Source organism: Haplochromis burtoni, unplaced genomic scaffold (genome assembly GCF_018398535.1).
Source record: "Haplochromis burtoni strain Fernald_Lab_line unplaced genomic scaffold, NCSU_Asbu1 Contig_103, whole genome shotgun sequence".
Taxonomy (NCBI): domain Eukaryota; kingdom Metazoa; phylum Chordata; class Actinopteri; order Cichliformes; family Cichlidae; genus Haplochromis; species Haplochromis burtoni.
In genome coordinates, this window is record NW_024582464.1 from 1453923 (window position 1) to 1475287 (window position 21365).

The 21365-nt window shown below is 40.2% G+C and overlaps 1 protein-coding gene across 1 annotated transcript in view; it reads right to left on the reverse strand.

Annotated features, from left to right (window-relative positions):
• Positions 1–1228: 1228 nt before the first annotated feature.
• Positions 1229–21365, reverse strand: part of slc16a10 (solute carrier family 16 member 10) — a 30799-nt gene continuing 10662 nt past the window's right edge. Inside the window, exons 2-6 of the mRNA XM_005931059.2 lie at positions 15200–15344; positions 13179–13602; positions 7714–7857; positions 7192–7420; positions 1229–4776 (exon numbers count right to left, since the gene is read on the reverse strand). Coding sequence (XP_005931121.1) covers positions 4547–4776; positions 7192–7420; positions 7714–7857; positions 13179–13602; positions 15200–15344 — 1172 coding nt within the window. The 3' untranslated portion in view covers positions 1229–4546. The remainder of the gene's footprint in view (positions 4777–7191; positions 7421–7713; positions 7858–13178; positions 13603–15199; positions 15345–21365) is intronic.

Consider the following 21365-nt stretch of genomic DNA (forward strand, 5'->3'; position numbering starts at 1 on the left):
CTAAGCACTGTAGGAAAAAATAAAGAGCACCGCAAGCACTGTCTGCTGTGCTAGCTGTTGGGAACCTACGGTGGTTCTTACTTGCTGTGATATGAATTTTCAGTCTCCTTTTATGGCTTTGTTTTTTTATAGAATAGCAAAGTGATTGGTATCAAATCCTCTATCAGAGTTGCCCATATGCTCCGATGCTGACCCTGCATAGAATGCTGCACAGAGTCCACCATCAGAGGCCATAAAAAGATCATGAGTAACCTACACTGGTGCTGGTCCTGTGCTGTGATGAACTCTAAATCCTGACTGAATCAGGTGAACCCTGTTGGGATAATATTTTACTGTGAGGCCTATATGATATGAAGGGACATGATCATTCATGACTTTGTAAAGTAGAATGAGGATTTTAAATTCAATTCTAGGTTTAACATGGACTCAATAAGGAGAAGTCGATATGGCAAATGTGATATTTCTACCTGGTCTCTTCTAGAACTCATGCTGCGGTATTTTAGATCATTTGAAGGCTTTTCAGGGAGCCTGATACTAAATAATAACAGTCCAGACAAATATTTACATTTGTTTCATGTGTCCTAAGCTGGGCAACAATGACGCCAGGGTTCCTCACAGTAGTACTCGGTGCCATTATATTTATTCTTCACATGGAATTCATCTATCTGTCCTTAACTGCTTGTTCTATTCAGGGTCATGGGGGTATTTAAATTTAAATGTATATTTAAAAAATGTCTTGTTACCCTTTGTCTCACAGTAACACACTCTATCCCAAACGTCTACTGCAGCTCGTTTGAAATTAAACATATGACTGGATATATTGGTTTGATAGAAAAAAAACAAAAAACATTACAAGCCCCTTGGATTATCTACATATAGGACATTCATCAGCTCCACATCAGTACGTGTTCCCCACCCCCAGGCAGTGCTTTCTGACTGTTAAGAAATCCTGGTTCCTTTACTGAGATCCATAACCTAATAAAAGTGCAGAAGGACTAAATCTAGACAAATCATCTAATCACACACGCTCACACATGGGTCACAAGAAGATAAAGATTATAAGAGAAAAACTGTGAAGGAGTGGCATGTCAGTGTCTCACAGGTTCAAAGGTATAAAGTGTTTTTGTTCATGTTCAGTTTTACTGCACTTGATTTTACATCTTGATTAAATGAACTTCAGTGTTTTCTATGATCTATAGGCATAAATAAAAAAAAAAACCCAGATAACTTAAAAGTAAATATTTTTACTGTTTTTAAAATGATTAAAATTAATTGTGTTTACATACATTGCATATACTGTTGTTCACAACACATCCTGCAACAGAGGAAATGTAGACACATTCATATTTAAGAACACTTTTTGGGGAGAATACATGGAAAAGGACGGAAGCAGTAAAGATGCAGCAAATAAAGCCAGTGGCTGGATTAGATGGCAAAATAACAGCAACTAAATACTGTTAGGCTTTGGTGTGTTAACTTCAGCAGATTGTCTCAAAGATTTTGGTCTATAGTAATCACCAAGTAAAAATAAATCATGCAATTTAAAACAAAGCATCTCTTTGGTTGGCACATATAATTTCTAGAGGCACATATGACCAAACAGCTAAAAAAAACAAGTAAAAGAGCGAATAGAGTGCAATGAATACATACAACAAAGCATTCATATTCATATATGGCAATGAGAAATTACTCGAGGCGCTCACAAATGAATAGCACTATGATGGCACTCCACCATAAAGAGTCATGCACATCATAAGGATAAGACATGGGATTTAAGCATAGTATTGGAAATGCTGAAGATTTCAGTCACTTTGTGCATTAAAATAAAATAAAATAAAATAATGGCAACATGTTTTTCATTAAAGAGCAAAGTTAAGATGTATTCACGGTGACAGGACAGTACAGACAGGGAGCAGAGCTCTGCTATCATCTGAGGTAGCGGGTCACAGGTCTGCAGAGGAAAAAAAAAAACACTGACCCACAGCATTTCTATGATGGAGATTCATTTCCCCAGCAGCGTGAGTTTTCCAAATATGCAGTCCACCACAGTCAGTGATGGGTGACATCACTTGGTTCACTGGCACTACATAGGGGGCTTTGGGGAGGCGAATGAGGGCAAGCAAACACACTTTCAGACATTTTCATTTGTGCACAGTTTGGTCTTCAGTCAGTTCATTTAAGGCTTTTAACAACATGAAAGTCTCCAGAAGTGAAAAATAAATAAAACACAAAACAGATACCTTTCTACTGAATGTCATTGAACTGGACAGAGTTAATAATTAATGGGACTGATGGTCACATAGTCAATTATTAGTTAGACTCACGTCCACAGTTCAAACAGAGGCGTCTCTGAAATGATTCAGTAGAGTGAGTAAATCATACAGAGGTGAAGGAAAATGCACAATGTTTTGTGGGGTTTTGGGCCATTTAAGAGATCATCTGACATGAACCAGGTCAACTGTTAATGAATGCTGCACAATTTAAGTATGAACTCAAATGTGAGAGAAAATGACAAGAAAATGAACAAAAACGGTCCCCATCTGGCAGTAGGCTTTAACAAAGGGATGAGGATTCAATTAAAAGGTAACATCTTCCAATTTCTTCGAATGTGCCCACTCAGCATGTTGCTAAAACAAAACCCACTCATGCCCTAACTTGGCCAGTGACCTAGAGTTCAGTTCAGCTCTTCATCCCGCTGTCTTTGAAAGAGCAAAGTAATCAACAAACTGATGCAGTACAGCAGATACGCATGGCTAATGTAAGTGGTGAATGTCTTCTTAAGTGCTGATAGGCTGAAAGCAGTCAACAAAGTTTTAAACAGATATGACTTGATGATAAGTGAACTTTCACAGTGGCTAGAAGTCCTATTTTTCCTACTCCAGACTAATATTTTCTGCTTGCTTCCAGTCTCTGTGCCTTTTTTAGGATAACCAGTTGCCACATATTTACTTTCTAAAACTATTTCTTTAAATATAACATCTAAAACACTGAGGAGGTTTGATTTAAAGCAGCCTCTTTGAATGAATCAGTCACAGTACCAGATTAACTGATGACACAGTTGCAGGGGGCTTTTTAGAACCCTCTCTATGCTTTCATGTTTGTATAATGTGATCATTAATAATTCAATAGTGGTAATTTTGGAAACACAGTGCAGCATAAATTCTGGGATGCTCCACAGCATGGGATCAAGAGTGGATAATAACCTTAACCCCTTAAAGCCTGAAATATAAAATAATTGGAGAAAATTCTTGTTTACTGAACCATCAGACAAATTTGTTTAAAAATTAAGTAAATTTTAATTATCTTATATGACTTTTAATTTGTACCATATATTTGCTACCTCTGGTATTTAAAAAAAATGTATTGTGCAGTTTATTTTGAATTTTTCAAGGGAAAGAATTACGGGCTCAGTGTGGTGAACTTAGAGCTTTTGGGTGCCAAGCTCTGCTTGGTGAGTTAAACAGCCTTTAAATGATCAGATTTCCTAGATCCAACCTCAGAAGGGAAGCTGGGTCAGCATCTCTGACAGGACATTTTGTGCTTCCCAAAGCTGCATCCTTACAAGCACCTTTACAGCTCAGATTCCAGAGTCAGACAGAAAAACCTAGACTTTTTAGAGCACTTCTCTGAGCCGATAGTTACTGTGTGTCTTTTTAAACACCAATCATTGATTAGGGATGCACTGACTGTCAAAAGGACCGATACCAGTACAAATATCAACGGCAATACAGATACTGGTACTGATACAGATATTGATGTCTTAAAGAGCATCTGGAAGCCTGCAGATAACAGTATTTGTATTAGTTTTTGTTGTTATCTAGTTCCCGGTTTGGTCCAGGAAAACAAATATAGCATATTATTTCATTTGTGTCAGGGGGTTTTTTTTCAGCTTTTGTTAACTTTTAGGCAGGACATCAGTATATGCCAATTTATTTGCAGAAATGCTGGTATCAACCAACCCCGACCGCTGTATCAGTGCACCCCTAAAACAGATTACATAGCATACTGGAGGACATAAAGATGGCAGGGTTAAATATAAATCTTTGGCAGACTGGTTCACTATGAACTTATACAAAAATTTAAATTAACACCATAAATTGTTTCCTATGTTTTTCTGTATGTTATATTATACAACATGTTTTAATTGTATGTCTAAAACTGTATGATAGTGATGAAAAGTCCATGTTAAGATTAGAGTAAGCCCAGTGAGAATGGCTGCTGACAGAGTTGATCTTGACACAGTACTGCATGCCTAACTCTTATTGTGACAAAAAAATAAATGTCCAGTTTTCCCCATTTTCAGCTACAATTTCAAGCTTGCCTGATGTAAGATTAGTTCAGTCTGATGCATAGTTCTTCAGGATCACATTTACGTTCAGCTTCAACATATGACTCTGATATGTTTGAACACTTTGGCATTTTTTCCTACTTAAAACAGTCTTCACTTAAACACAGATATGCACAGAGTATCTTAATACTATCAATGAGCAGCAGCAGCCTCAGTCTGACCCCCTGCACCTCTCTGTCAGTCTCTCTCTAGGGGTATTTAGAGGACAGACTCTCCTGCTTTGTGTTGCACAACTTCTTGAGCCTTTTCATGATTCATCATCTTCTGGTCAGCGTCCTGCTCCCCTTTCACGGCCTCCTTTTTCTCTCTTCTCTTGTGCTTGGCTTCCACCCAGGGTATCAGACACAGCAAGGCCCCGCCAATGATCGGTGGGACTCCTGCTAGGTAGAAGGCCATGTCGTAATATCCCATTTTGTCCCTCAGATAGCCTGCAACCAGATAAAGGGGGGGGGAAACGGTCAAATAAACACAGCTAAAGGTCAATGTTTACGATCACATCCAAATACAAAGAGAAACACAAGTGTCAGAACTCCTAAACATCGCAAGATTAACAGCTGGTGCTGACCAAGATGTCATTGACTTTTGTCACCTGTATGGCTTCTTTACATACGTAAACTCTCCTAATAAAGATGGCTTCCAGCTCTAACACACACACACACACACACACACACACACACACACACACACACACACACAACACAGACAGACAGACACACACACACACACACACACACACGACACACACAGTTTGGTACGAAGCTGCTCTGCCAGCAGCCGTAAATCACTACAGAGGGTGGTGAAGGCAGCAGAGCACATCACTGGCACGAGGCTTCCTGCCATTCAGGACATTTATCTCCAGCGATGCCTCCGTAAAGCACACAGCATCATCAAGGACCACAGACACCCAGCACATCAGCTGTTCTCCTTGTTACCATCTGGCAGACGTTACAGGAGCCTGTCTGCTCGGACTACAAGACTTAAAACAGTTTTTACCACCAAGCCATACGACACCTCAACCACAACACTAAACACACACAACACAGCACTCAGAAGCTACCCTGCAGCTTCACAAGTACTCTGTTTAATCTGCACTGGTCACTCCACTTTATTGTCATTGATATTTATATTTAAAAGTGTAATACTGTAATTTTCTGCTGCTCATTCCTGTGCAACATCCCATCTGCCCTCCCGTCATATTTCTTTTCAAGCTTTTCTTATTTAATCACTAGTGTACATATATTTATATTTATAGATACATATATATTTAGTCATCTTTTCTCTTTTACCATGTCTCTCTAATATTTTGCTCCTTACTATTTTTCTATTTTCTTTATTATTTTATTTTATTTTATTATATTTTCTCCTACTGTATCATGCTGCTGAGTGACTGCTGCTCGTCAAACACATTTCATTGCAATGTTGACCCTGTGCTAACTTGCATATGACAAATAAAACTGAAAACTGAAAACTGAAAACAACTGATTGTCTTCCAGGAAGCCCTCTGCACATGAAGCTCACATGAGTAAATGCACATGCTAGCAGTAAACCTTTAGTGAACCTTTGGCATTCAGCACTGAAGAAGTCTCGCATTTTTTAAAATCCACATGTAAACAGCGTCAGCTAGAAACATACACACACACTGATTAGTCACAATACTGAAACCACCTGCCTAGCAGTGTGCATGTCTCACACCTTCCAAAGCATAGCTATCGGGCATCCTACAGATGCTCAATCGTGCTCATGATTGAGCATCTGGGGAATCTGAAGATTAACTGAACACTATGAACTCTTAGCAATGTTCCCAATGGTGGAATGCATTATCCTCCTTAAGGGGTCAGTGATATTAGGAGATGCTCTTGGGAATGCAACTCCCACGTAACTGTTTCCAGCAGAAAATTGGCCCAGGAGTCCCATGTCCTCTGTTGGCTTGTCTGATAATGCATCCTGCTGCCACCTCTTCCCTGTGTAGATAAGTGCATACGCTGGTGTTGAGTCTGTGTTTCCAGAAACCCCGCTAATTCTAGAGACTTATTCATCATGAAGAAAACAAGACAGTCGATCGATCGATCGATTATTTGCGCAAGGGAGGCCTCGTCTGTGTCCACCACGAAAATGACCCCCAGATCTGACCTCCTCCTGCTACCTTTTATTGAGAGACAGTTCACACAAAACACGTCAGAACAAAGCCACGCCCCCTTGGTTCTAAGACCAATGTGTGAACTTCTGTAAGAGTGTGTGTGCGTGTGTGTGTGTGTGTGTGTGTGTGTGTGCTATGTGAGAATGTGTGTGTGTTAGACCTCCTGCTGACCAAAGGGTCATAAACCCAGGAAGCTTACATCAAAAGAAACAGATCTTTCCGATAGGATGTATCTACAATAAAACCTCCGTTGCTCAGTGTAAGATCTTCAGCTTTAGTACAGGGCTCAGCATGAGCACTCTGACCAGTATTGCAGCTACAATCTCATGCACAGCAAGCTGTGATGCCCTGTGTTCAGACACCTTCGTATCACAGAAAGACAGCATTAAGGCTTTAACCAGATTGTGCTGCATTAGCTCTTTGTACAAGACAAGGTAAAATGCGGAAATGCGTCAGTGATCCTTGTGCACTCACCAGCTCACTGAATGTCCTTTTTGTAGGTACACATCACTACACAGTTGGAATTACCCCAAAGAGGCTTATATATAAAAGTATGCATGTGCTAGATTTTTGAAGCTAGTTAAGGCCAAGGATCCAAAATGACTAAACTGCCATATTATTAGATCATCAGTTTAGTGTGGGCATGTGTCATATGTTCAGGGGTTACCTGAGCATGATCACAAATTTCAGTTAACTCCTGCTTTACCTGCAATAGGGGGCCCCACAGTCATGGGCACAGACATCAGGCCTAGCAGGAAGCCAATGGCCTGGGACACATCTTTGGCTCCAACCAACTCAAAGGCGATAGGTGCCATGATGCAGATGAAGCAGCCGTCAAACAGTCCCATCAGCAGACACACTGCGATAAGCCCGCCAAACACATTGCACAGGGGGATCATCATGGACATGAGACCGATGACGAAGAAGGACGCCACCTAAGTAGAGAGATTATTTTGTTAATTGTTATGGTTTAGTACACTCTATATATTCAGATTGGATGCAAAACCAAAAGAAACCCCTCATTTTACTTTAACGTTACACGAGAAGGCTCATGTAATGTTAAATCTTCACCCCCTATTGTAAGACCTTTAACTGGCTTAAAGGTCTCACTGTGCCATGATCCTCACATGATCCTTAAAATGCTATTTCAGAGAATTTTTAATGGTCAGAACTTCTGCATTCAGACAATGTAAATCTGCTTACACGACTTTTGAGGCCACACACTCACTTGCAGGAACACTTTGTTGACTCCGTTAATGTAATCCGCCACTATGCCGAAGATCAGTCGGCCAATGCCAGATGTTATACCAATGCACATGAGCAAAACTTCCTTATTGGTCTCTTTTCCAAAACGCTCCTCCACGTGTTTCATCTGTGGACAGTAAACGAAAGATGAACACAGCTGTTTCATTTCTTTAGTTTACTGCAGTTATATGATGCACAGTACAGCACAAAGAATTACAATACAAACTGTGAAACTGCAACCACTGACTAAAACCTCATTGGACAGTGCTCTTTGCTTAGTCATTGTGGATTTGTGTGTTAACTACATGAAGATATTTGCCTGAGATCTAACCTCACTGGACACTTAACTAGGTACACCTTTCTGGTACCGGGTTGTACCTCCTTTTGCCTTAGGATTACTTAAATTCTTCATGGCAAAGGTTTACCAAGGTGCTGCAAATATTCCTCAGAGATTTTGGTCCTTGTTGCCTCGACAGCATCGCACAGTTGCTGCAGATTTGTTGGCTGTACATCCATAATGCAAATCCCCTGTGCTACCTCATCCTAAAGGTGCTCTATTGGATTAGGAGGAGGTGGCTGAGGAAGCCATTTGAGTACAGTGAACTCATTGGCATGTTTGAGAAACCAGTTTGATGATAAAAGGTGACTCTGCCAACCTGTAGCATCAGTTTTCTGTTCTTGGTTGACAGGAGTGACACCTGGTGTGGTCTTTGTTTTTTATAAGTCTGTCAGCACTGCGCTGCACTCCTGTGGATGCATATAGTTGAATGAAGAGAGGGAAAATTCACTAAATTTTTCACTCAATGTATCTTTTACTTCACATTCTGCATGCGTTTTTCAGAAATCTGGGGTTGAATGGTTTTGCAGAACTGGGTTCAAAAAAATGTCTGGTTTTACAAATCCTTTTATTTATATGACAGCAGCCATATTTCAGGCAACAGGTCAGTTTGTTGTTATCATATCATCAGATCCTTTTATCTAGCTTGTCCATATTTCAGTGCTCATTTGTATTTCAGCTTCCAGCGAATGCCGTTTTCTAGTTTACACTGTCCAGATGTTGGCTTTCCACATTATCTCCTGTAGCCACGTCATTCCTACTGCTAAGCATTAATCTGTGAGGACCGTGAAGAGAAAGAGGGGCCTGCTGTGTTTCTACCTCCAGGCAATGTGCAGCAGACCTCTTCAAAGGACCTGCAGTCTGCTGATGTATAGACCCATCACCATCACCCCCTACACTTTCTGGCAGACACACATACATCCCTAAGACCTCTGGGAGACTTACATTCTTTGCCAATGTACAACAACATGCTCTGTCTTTAGGAAGTCTTACATCCAAGAAGCAATGCTACACACATCTTTGTTTGTTTGTATAAGTGTCAGGAGATTAACTTATGATACACACACACTCAGTTGAGGCTGACCAGAGGGAGGATAGTTTTAAAGTGAAGTTAGATGTATCTTGAACTTTGCCACCTAGAATTCTGCTTGGAAGGTTCACGTGACAAACGTGCTGCTCCCTCAATCACACGATCACATTATCAGACATAAACCAGTGGACGGTTGATAATTGTTGAAATTTATTGCTTCAGCCTAGCCTTCTGAGGGTGATTGATATTCCTCATGTGTCATACAGTAGTGAATACCTTATGGAGAATGTGGTTCAGTCAGGAAAAGCAGACCAAGAGAGTCATATAGCAAATATGTAAGATAATATGGAAGTGTATGAGCTACAACCTAGCATCACCTACTCACTGCCATGATGAGATCTATGATACCAGCGAACTATCAGTCAAACAAAGATCCTTTGTTCACAGCTATACAGCTGGTAAATGATCGTGGATCTTTTTTTAGATATTCCCTATCTGACTCATTCCCACATTATCAGGTTAGGTTACATTTTCAAAGCTTCCTGCTCCAACCGATATATAAATGTAAAGAAAAATAAAGTGGTTCATCTCATAAATTCTCACCCAGCATGCATAGCTGATGACATTATATTAAGCATAACAATCACTGAAGTTCTCAATAACCTGAGCTGCTACTTATGACTAGTTCAGATGTCTAACAAAGAAATCTATAGTTGGTGGATTTAGCAAGGTAACAAACTAGAGCACCTTAACACAAAATACATTTCAATTATAGGGAGAGTTTTCCCCTTTAGAGGCCCAGTGCACCAACCCAACCTTCCCAAGTGCTGTCGTTCTCCTACTCTCTCGCAGATGTGTAATGATCATCAAACATCCAGCCCACACACTGCAGCCCTGCAGGTGCTCCTCATTAAAAAAATGAAACAAGCTTATTTTAAAAGTAGACACAGCTATCTGAAGAAAAGTACGGCTCTGAATGGTCCTTTATGGTGTTCCATGATTCAATTATGTTGATTCAGGAAAGGGAGGACATGGATTATCTGTCTTGATGATAAGATCAAACTTTCTAACATATTGGCCTTCAGCAAATTGCACAATTTTCACAAATTCCTTTCCCACTTTGCACTTGGCAAAGCAATAGCATACCTTTTATCAAGCCATTTACAGAGCAAACACAAAGGCAACTTCTTTTTTCTCTAATCAGCAATAAGTTGAGAACTGGACTTTACTCTTTAAGTAAAGAGGTAAGCAAGATGAAAAACATACGTGGTACTAGGGCAAGGCTATTTCAAAAGGCCGCGCTCAGCACTTTGCTCAAGGAAATAGACACTATAAAAAAATAAAAAGTATACAGCTGTTTGGAGGATCTGACAGGACTCCGTTCCAACAAGCCGAACAATATGCTGCTGGACGCATGTTTTTCTGCTTTTCCATCCCACAGGGCTGGGGCTTTAGGTGCAGGTAGGGGGGAAGAATGGCTGCCGAGGCTGTTAGTCCAGTGCTGGTGCTGAGGCTTCAGCCAGATCCAAGTGTTATCCCAGTCTGTGTAGCAGACATGAGAAGTGTTGGGAAAACACAGGCATTGATCCACAGGACACTCTGATCTCCCTCCAATAACAAAGTCACCGTCTCCAAATAAACAGGCATCTCCTGAGTCTTTCCAGTACATACAGGCTCCCCTTCTGCAGCCCTCCCAAGACGTTTTCTCTAAGCTCAAAGTTTCCTATCTTAAAGCAGAAATAAACACTGATATAGGGAAAGCGACACATGTTTACGGAACTGCAGATTAAATCCTCCTTCCATATTATGCCACATTCACCAGGACCACACAGCTAAATAATGAACACATGAGGAACTAGGAAGTTGTTGTGGTGAAAAAAGAGCCAGGCAACCCACACTACAAAATCAGCTGACATCTACCTGCCGAGACTGATTTTCTTTAATCATGTTTTGTTTTGTTTTGTTTTTAATATGTCTGTCTTTGAGAGTCAGGGCTCTTTGCCAATGCTGTAGAGTCACACTATATTGTATTTATGTTGTTGAAAGCACTGAATAGTTATATTTCAAAATGGCTCAGTAGTTCTAGAAAAGTATCATTGTATTAAGAAAGGTGAACTAAATATCTAGTAAAATATAATATGTAAAAGTAGCCCAAAATTGACCATAAGTGGACCATGTCACAATTACACACAGAGACCTTTATTACAATAAATTCCAATTTATAATTCAGGATTGTGCACAAATACATTAGCAAACTGTGTTTGTTGAGCTATTCTTTAAATGCGCCATCTTAAGCAATTTGGCCTTGTGTTCATTTTAATTGCATACATCAATCTAATCTTGCATCTTGCATTGCGCTGATGGACCCATGGCTCTGCAGGCAGTGCAGGTAAGTATTTTTTAAAAAACATTATAATGCAGGGAGACCTCACCACCGTTTAGGCGTCCACCAAAGCTCAGCCCTGCTGTTCATCCTCTGCATGAACACAGCATTACAATAACCAATACCTTGGACCCTCCTTTAAGCAGACGATGTGGCACTCGCAGACCCAGACCGCCTGCCTCTACAAGAGCAGTCGCAGGAATGGAAGGACCAGCTGAAAGAAAGTGGAATGCACCTGAACACCAAGAAAACGGAATACCTAGAATGTGGCCCTCAGATCCTGGGATTGATCCAGATCGACGGCCAGGAGTTAAAGAAGACCGCCCAATTCAAATATCTCAGGTCCCTGGTCTCGGCGGACGGCGAGACTCTCCCGGATGTGTGCTCACGAGTCAACACAGCATGGCTTAAATGGCGTAAATCCACCGGCATCCTGTGCGATAAGAGGATGCCTGAACACCTTAAAGCCAAGATCTACAAGACAGTCCTATGGCCGGTGGCCCTATATGGAGCGGAATGCTGGCCAGCCACCAAGAAACACGAGCAGATCCTCCATGGAGATGAAGATGCTCAGGTGGATGTCTGGGCTTAACCCGCCCGGATTGTGTGACAAATGAAGATGTTCGAAAATGACTCAGAGTTGCCCCAATCGAAAAGATGATGAGGGAAGCACGCCAACGGTGGTATGGACACGTCATGCACAGCAAAGATAATTCGGTGTCAAGAAAAGCCTGCAATAGTAAAACTGTAATCTTTGTGCCACTTTTGTGCATTTGTATCGTGCCAAATAAGCCGTGCGCAAAGCACCAACATTTCTACTGGAATCCCCATCATTTCAAATCATTAAGGGTCTCACAAGGCAAGGTGTGAACTCTTTGTGCGACACTGCTCCACCCTGCCATCATGTGAATTATTACAGCCACATATTACACACACACATATTAGAATGACTGATAGTCTAATGATGACTCTTCTCTCAAACCATGTTTCCAAACTGTGAACATTAGAATTCTCAAAGGAGTGCCCTCTCTCTGTTTGGGTGCAGATGTTCAGCTGAGTCTTGTCTTGAAGAGCTGGCTCTCCTATCCTGTCCCATGCATCTTCAGCATGCACTTAGCTGTCTAGCTTGCGTTTAGATGTTTTGTCCTTGGGATTATAGTGATATTGAAGTGCACACTTGGAGAAAATTCGTCTGATATAACACTGGTGCACGTGATGGAACTCTGGAAACGTTCTCAAATGATGTGTTTTTCTGTCTCCTTTTGCATCCTCCCTTAAATAAAATTTTTAATTGATCACAGTTGCCAAAAAGCAAAATATTAAAAGACAGTAACACTCTGTGCCACCACTGAATGTCTGGAAGATCCTGCCATGGTTTCAACTTCCCTTCCTCTCCCCTTTCACAGTTCTGTTATTCACATAGCTGTTATGAGTTTTGATGACTGTGCTGTTGAAGCTAGCTAACCTCTCACCCTTATTCCTTGTTAACCATGCCAATAATGAGATCCAGAACCAAGGAGTAGGATAGTTGCAAAATCACACTGTGGAATCTTGGAATTGGCATGCTCCCATATGTCAAATGGATCATTACCAACCCCTTGTTTGGAGGGGAGTGAACGGCACATACACAAACAGTAAGTATGAATGCCAGCATAAATATTATTAACACAGCAGATGAAAGAAGTGATAAGTACTTACCAGATGAACATAAGGCACAAAGTAGCCATAGAGGGCAGCAGGAATGCCGAAGGCCCAGATGCGATATCCCCACGACTTCCAGATATTGACGTTGAAAATCTGTTTTAGGTGTGAGCTGCCTGTTTGGGAGTCTTTCGGTTTGACCGGCAGCAGGGGCTTGTAAGTGAAGCCAGCCAGCATCAGCACAAGCATGAGGATGCAGAGGACACGCAGGGTGGAGTATAGGCCTATGTTTTTCAGTAAGGCTGACAGCACAAAGGGCATAGCGATCGTGAAGGCGCTGCTGCCGGCTGTTACAATACCATTTACGAGGCCAAGGCGCTTCTTAAAGTAATGGCCAAGGATGACCAGGCTTGGCTGGTAGGCGAAAGAGCAGCCGCAGGAGAACACAATGCCGTATGTGAAGTACATGAGGTCCAGGGACCTAGGAGCAAATAAATAATATCAGTGTACAGTCGATTCATTCAGAGTTGCCAATTCATCTGCAAGATATTTCCCAGAAAAGAATCAGTTCTTAGCAGCAGCAACTATAAAATAAGATGTCAAATGTCTTTAAAGGTCCAAAAAAATGTTGTTTAAATTATGATACAGATTTTTGTTTCAAGAAGCTTTATCACGTATTAGGTTAAATCAAATGCAACGCAGTAACACAATTCTCATTCACATAAATCAAATACAGAGTAAGTCTCCTAACTCGTTCTCACATTAAGTTAATTTGCTATAACTTCAGTGACAACAAATAATTAGTTTAAATATTTTTAACACATTATGACACATTCTAACCGATGGTGCATATTGGTGTACATTGTCAGTGACTCATAATTATAAAAGTTATCAATTGTTTAAACTAAGTCATTTTACTATTTCATGAAAAGTGACAGACAGCATGTTGCTGCCACCAAATTCAAAATGACCAAATGCCTTTTCCTTAAAATAGTACATGTTCTTAGTTCCACTGTTCGTAAAATATTTTATAGGTTTATGAGCTTTGCCAATCACTGCATTCTCTTTTTACTTACATTTTATACAGGGGCCTAGCGTTTTTGGAAATGGTTTTGCACACAGTGAGTTTCAAAGTTCTGTTTGGCTTAAATAAATATCTAAGTGCCAATAGCAGTCACATAGTAAGTCTGCACCCTGAGAACTCAGCTTCCTGACCACAGTTTCTGTCATTTGACCAGCTGTAATTCAGCAGTTTTATTGCTTACTCTAGTGATAAAGTGTGTGCGTTGCACTTGTTGCGTTGCTTGAACCACATATGACTGTGTGAGTGTTTCCTCACTTGTAGGCCACAATGAGATTCGAGGTCATTTTTACCATGAAGTCATCATTTTATATAAAATGTTTTGTTTTGGGAGATCAAACTGACTCATCGAATTGATCAAATAAAATCAGGCAGACCACACAGTTACACTGATTTTTATTTTTATTTTTACCATTCAATTAACCAACAGGACTACAGTACAGTCCCCTTGCTCTCATTTTGAAAGTTTCGCCAAGTGAACAGAGTCACTGAGTTTGACCTCTTCACTATGTTTGTGATATTGGTATTTGATATTTAGGGTAAATGTGTTGTGCTGCAAGATACAGTGCATCCAAGACATTTGCGTTTGACTTTAGATGAGTGAATGTCCTGTATTTCATTTGTTACTTAGTACTAGTTAGCATGTGTCTATGCATTTTGCCCTCACAACATGCAGCCCAAAATGTTAACTTAGAAGTTTCTAAAAAGCATGATATATTATAGTTGTGGAAACCATATAAGAAATCATGGGTGCCTTGTTACTGCCCCAAATACAATCTTTTTCAGTGGAAAACACTGTATGCATATTTTGTCATGTGACAAAAAAGTGAAGCGAGACAGGCCTGATATCCTATAATACTAAGTTTTTGCCTGTACGTGCAAAGTTAAATAACAGTTAAAAGGTGCTACAAAAGAATTATACATAAAGCAAAAGCATGCTATCTTAAGAAATTTAAAATAAATTCTTATGCAGTTGTGAGTTGGAAAACTTCCTTACGTGACAAAGGAGCTACCCAGTAGGCCGACCAGACCCACAGCAGCACCACCCACTGCAACAATTCTGCAGCCGAGCATGTCGGTGAATATGCTGACGATGGGAGAGCAGAAGAAGATCATGCCCATGGAGAGGGAGCCCACCCATGCTGCAGGAGACACACAGTGGGAAGACAGAATGAATGTCATGATTCTATTATATTTCAATTCAATTCAGTTGAATTCAATTCAATTCAATATTATTTATATAGCGGCAAATCACAACAACAGTTGCCTCAAGGTGCTTTATATTGTAAGGTAGACCCCACAATAGTAGATACAGGGAAGGAAAAAAACACCTTGCACAACTGTCTCCAGGAAAATACTTTACACTACAGACACTAACCGCTAAACAAAGGGTCATGTTGCAATAACAGAACACTATTGTTTCTGTATCGATGCACACATTTACTCAAGGATACACACAGACTGTACAGCTTACTAGGCAACCAGTCATCACATGCCTTACCAACGTCATGAGTTCCCTTTTTTACATCTTGGCCATTTTACTCCTGCTGTACTTTGTATTTGAATCTACTGAACTCGGGCTTTACAAATGCTTCTTACGTACATAGTCTATACATTTACACATTCCTCGTATGATTTCCTTCGTAGATGGAAAAGAAGCAAATAAACCATTTGGTGACAGAACACACAAGATACAAAATACATTATTATTAATTTTCAAATACTGAGGTCGTTAGTAAGTCATACCTGTGAGCCAAAGGTTCAAGTTTACTCTAACTGGCATCAGTGAGAGGGGACAATCATAACATGGTCATCTCAGATTAACAGCTCCGACTGTGCAAGCCCTACTCACCTGCTGTTCAAACTGTTTCTTTGCAAAAGCCAGCCAATGAGAAGAAAGTTCATTTTAATGCAGGGGGAAAGCCAAAAAAGTTTGTTTTAGACAATGGATGGACTATACCAAGGCCCCTTAAAAGGTAAATAAGAATTGCTGTGAACAAAGCTATTCTGTTAGTGTGTTTGTCATGACTATAGGGAAAAAGGCGAGAGTGACATGTTTTTGTACAAAAGACTGCTGGGAACTGGGAACTTTCTCTTTAAGACATCACACATCCAATACCAGATAACAATAGAGACCAGAAATGCCTTCAGGTGAACAACAGGTCAGCACATGTGACACAAGCCATATAAAAAGTTGTTGACTCTGAAGCTAAGTCAGGTGAAACTTGTGGGAAAAGACCAACTGGAGCTGGAATGCTTTTGTTGTCTGTTTTTTTACACGACTAACAGGAAACCCTTGTGTCAAGTTTCAGGGTTGTTGCTGGGATTTTATTCTCCTCACCTCACCCCATGCTGGCAGAGTATTAAGCGATCTCAGGTTTCCAAATGAAACAGATGCTATGAAGTTCCAAAGAAAAACACCAGTGTGGTTGTGATTTTAGGATTAATCTGGACAACACTGTCACCAGCTTCTCCCTTTTTAAAGTCACACTTGAGGAGACGTGTTTATCTCAGTGTGCCAAGAGTTTACAGTCAGCCAGCAACTGAGAGGCTTTATTGCTCATTGTTTAAATCAAACTGTCCACAGTTGTTTATTACCTAGTGGTCCCTGCAAAATGTGGCAACAGTTATTTTCATTTTATTTCTTATCACAGTCACTTTTTTACACAACAGTAATTCACCATGATAGTTTAGATATTTGTCATGTAAGGATTAATGTTGTAAACACTAAACGCACTTATGTTGTTAGGTTCTATATCAGTTTTACAGCCATTCCGTCATAAACCAAAGTACAAATTAAAACTCTGATAACAAGGATGGACCGAAAGTCAGAGGAACACATAGTCTTTATCATTCGGGGGAACTCCCAAAGCTTCTTTAGAGTTATTCCAGACAACACAGTAAGTCAGAAAATGTTCACTCTAATAAATGCCAGTGAACGAGAAGAAGCAAGAATCCTTCAAAAGCAACAGGAAATTGCTGTTGTGCTCTTCTGGCTGTCTTGATTTAAAAGCATTTATGCTTCAGACAAGAGAAATTCTAGATTAAAAACAATGTAAAATCAGGATTCTCTGTGTCCCAGTGACATCCACCTCTAGCTACGGGCACTGCTTTAAATACTAGCAGACGAGTTTCCCTAAGTCATCCGTCTGCTTCGCTGGAACCCCCCCAACTCTGAACCCAGTCACCCCACAACAACTGAACCTTGAGACCTAGGAAACTGCATAATACACCTGTTATCCACAGAAAACTGCATATTTTAAAACTCAGAAAGCCTGTGTATCATTTGAGGTAACTACTTTGGGCATTCTTGCCTGATTTTCCCTAACGACCCCAAGAACTTCAGTAATGACACCATGCATCACGTGTTGTTTTGAATGAGGGTTTTGAAAGACAATTCAGTTGGACCTGTCAATAATAACATTGAACAATAACTGAAATGTCAGTGTTTTTTTGTTATGCTCAATTATGCATTTGTGCAGTTTTAACTCTAATTTCTAATATTTCAAGCTAACTATTAACTGACTAGCTTAACGGCTCAATAAATTTATTAATTTCGAATATTTTGGCCGTTTAGTCATTACTTTAAAATTATTTTTAAAAAGTTTCTTAACTTTGTTTCAAGTACTGACAAATAATTACCACAGTTTACCCATTAATTATAATTAAACATCCCCTTTGCTATGTGCTGACAAGTTTAGCTATAGCACGTTTATAAGTTCATGTCATTTTTCTTTATTTTCCTTCCTTAAAACAAATATATTTATCTATCTCTTTAATCCTAATTTCTATGAAACATCAAGTGAGATCACTGCACTGAATGCCACAAACGGAGCACTGAAGACTTTACTTAAATGTATGAATAAATTCAAAGGGTTTGCATTTAAAAAAGCTATCTGAAGAGTTATCTTATAACCAAAATTAACAAAAGCATCTAATGGATGAGGCATTTTGCAGTATTGAAGTAGCACAAGACTTGCTCAGGTAATTAAACAAACAGAACATCTCTATGGCACGTTCTAGGAATCTGTTGACCAAAGATGCTCAGATGTTACCAATGTCTAGTTGAAACATGGAGAATGAAGACAGGCTTCATTTAACACTATAGACCACTTACAACTTACCCCGAAGTCCCAGGCTGTTCCACTATAATGAACACAAAGTGAGGAGGAAAAAGGTTTTAGCGACTAAAATGCTCTCACGGCCAACAAACCAAAAACAAGACCAGATGTCCCCCTGTATCAACACAGCACCAATGCAAAAGTGTTTGTTACCATGACGTAGTATTGACTTTAATGGCTTATAATTATAATATATATATATATAATATATATATATATATATACTATATATATTATATATAATATATATATATATAAACACCCAGCACGCCCCAACATTGTGATCAGGCCATCATCATTATTTCACTTCACTTTCCAAGAGCTCTTGTTTTGCTGGGTACATCACCGTTTCTTTTATTGGTGCTGGTGGAGATAAAGGTACAAACTGGTATTCCATGAAAGTGCACCCAAACCCAGGTTTAACTTTAGAGATCACACTATGTAAAAGTTTTGGAGACAAAATAATAGTAGCTGTTTTTTCAGATTCAGTTGGCAGTTCAGTTAACGGTGGAAAATATTAAAAATGTAACCACCGGGAATCAAGATTTTATGATAACCTGATACAGTGACCATGTTAGTTAGAGCTATTACTGGACAGTGTTTCCATTCATCCATTTTCTTCCACTTGTCCAGGGCAACACCAAGGCGTTCACAAACCAGACAAGAGATTTCTCCAGCGTGTTTTGGTTCTACCCCAGGGCCTCCTCCCATTGGAACATGCCTGGAACACCTCACCCAGGAGGCGTCAAGGAGCCATCCTTGTCAGATGCCTGAACCACCTCACCTAGTTCCTTTTCATGTGGAGGAGCAGCGGCTGTGGAGGAGAGAGCCCCTCCTGAATCCAATTTAAGACTCTGTAGGTGGTGCTCTGTTTTTTCTTCAAATGCAATAACCATCGGCAGTTATGCTAAATAAACCACTGTTAGAAATATTTAACATTTCACTTCTTCACCATGTGCAACTATTAATTACTGTACTTAATTACAAAGTAGAATACTAGAATAGCTCAGTTCTTCTGAGAGACAACATACAGACCACAAGTTGTTCTGTTTAAATTCCAAAGGACTAAATGATATGCAAAGACAATTCAGTTGGACCTGTCGATAATTGTGTGGTCTAACATCCACACAGCCACTTCAATCTGATAAGCTATTAGCTGGCTAGAAACACCTAGCCTTTCATGTACTGTAGTTACATCCAGGCTCCTTAATCTCCCAGACAGAAGAAACTAAGCAGAGCAGTGGCCTTAAATCCTGCAGCTGTCTATACCCAGCAGCCTCACAGCCAGCTCACTATCAGACATTTGGACTCGCTGACCAGGGCTCAGGAAGTGGACCCTGCTGCACTGAACGCACACTTGCCTCCCACAAGGCAGAGCACATTCTTCTCTGACGACAGCATTGAGAGCCGGGGGAAGAAAAAGGAAAAGGGAAGTTAAGAAATGCCAACTAAGTGCAGTGAATATGTTTTAGTGACCCACATACTTCCCAGCTAACTGCACTCGATTCACATCCTCCCAGCTTTGCTTCCTAATGCTAATCTCAAATAATTATATCTAAAAGGAAAAAAAAGAAAAGTCTGTGTAGGTTCTCAGTCATCCAGGTCATAGTAATCAAAGGAGCTTTCTTGAAACTTTTTTAGGCCCCTTGAAGGTTTTCTTTTCAAGCTCCTTAAAAAGAAAAGGAAAAACAACAACATGCAAATAAAGCATGTTGTTTGCATCTCTTGAAACAGAGAGACAGACAGCCATACACACTAACAGTCATTCGGAACTAACAGTTAACCTAACCCCACTAACTGCATGTCTTGGGCTGTGGGAGAAAGCTGGAGTACCTGGACAGAACCCATGCATATACAGAGAGACTATCCAAACTCCACAATGAAAGGCCCCGATGGTGGATTCGAACCCAGGACCTTCTTGAGGCAACATACTGCCCATTTAAATAGTTTTCAATATTTTAAATGATTTTGAATACTTTTGGATCTCTATGACATCGTCAAGAGGGGATATCCTCAAGATGGTTCATGGGCATCCAATCAGAAGGCTGGCCTCAAAAGAAGAAACCTATAAAAACCTTTTTGAGACGGTGGATGAACTTGGGATTGTAGAGCATGCAAGAGTTCTCAAATTAAAATTTAGTGTACCAAAAACGTGCTGAAGTTAGTGTTGGTGTTTATTCTGTTTCCATGACACAATTTCTCACTTCTCTGATTATTTGGTCTGGAGTAGGCATTTTATTTGAATTAAAAGGAAGCAACAGAAATCTTTTTTAAGAGGAACTGTAATCGACATGTATAAATTCTGTGGAGTTACCCTAAGAGACTAATTATGACACTTTATTTCTTTTACAGTGGGCCTTTTGGCTCCTTTCTTGTGATTGGCTGTGTTCCTCCTGCCTCCCTCCCCTTCATCCTCAGAGTCTGAGAACTCTTCGTCACAGGCTATTCTCTTATCTGTAGCACGGACTGCAATCAAAGACCAAACTCTGGTGAGTTTGAGTGAGTGAGTTGTAACACAGCATAATAATGCATACAGTGGGGCAAAAAAGTATTTAGTCAGCCACCGATTGTGCAAGTTCCCCCACTTAAAATGATGACAGAGGTCAGTAATTTGCACCAGAGGTACACTTCAACTGTGAGAGACAGAATGTGAAAAAAAATCCATGAATTCACATGGTAGGATTTGTAAAGAATTTATTCGTAAATTAGGGTGGAAAATAAGTATTTGGTCACCTCAAACAAGGAAAATCTCTGGCTCTCACAGACCTGTAACGTCTTCTGTAAGAAGCTTTTCTGTCCCCCACTCGTTACCTGTATGAATGGCACCTGTTTGAACTCATCATCTGTATAAAAGACACCTGTCCACAGCCTCAAACAGTCAGACTCCAAACTCCGCCATGGCCAAGACCAAAGAGCTTTCGAAGGACACCAGGAAAAGTATTGTAGACCTGCACCAGACTGGGAAGAGTGAATCTACAATAGGCAAGCAGCTTGGTGTGAAAAAATCAACTGTGGGAGCAATCATCAGAAAATGGAAGACAT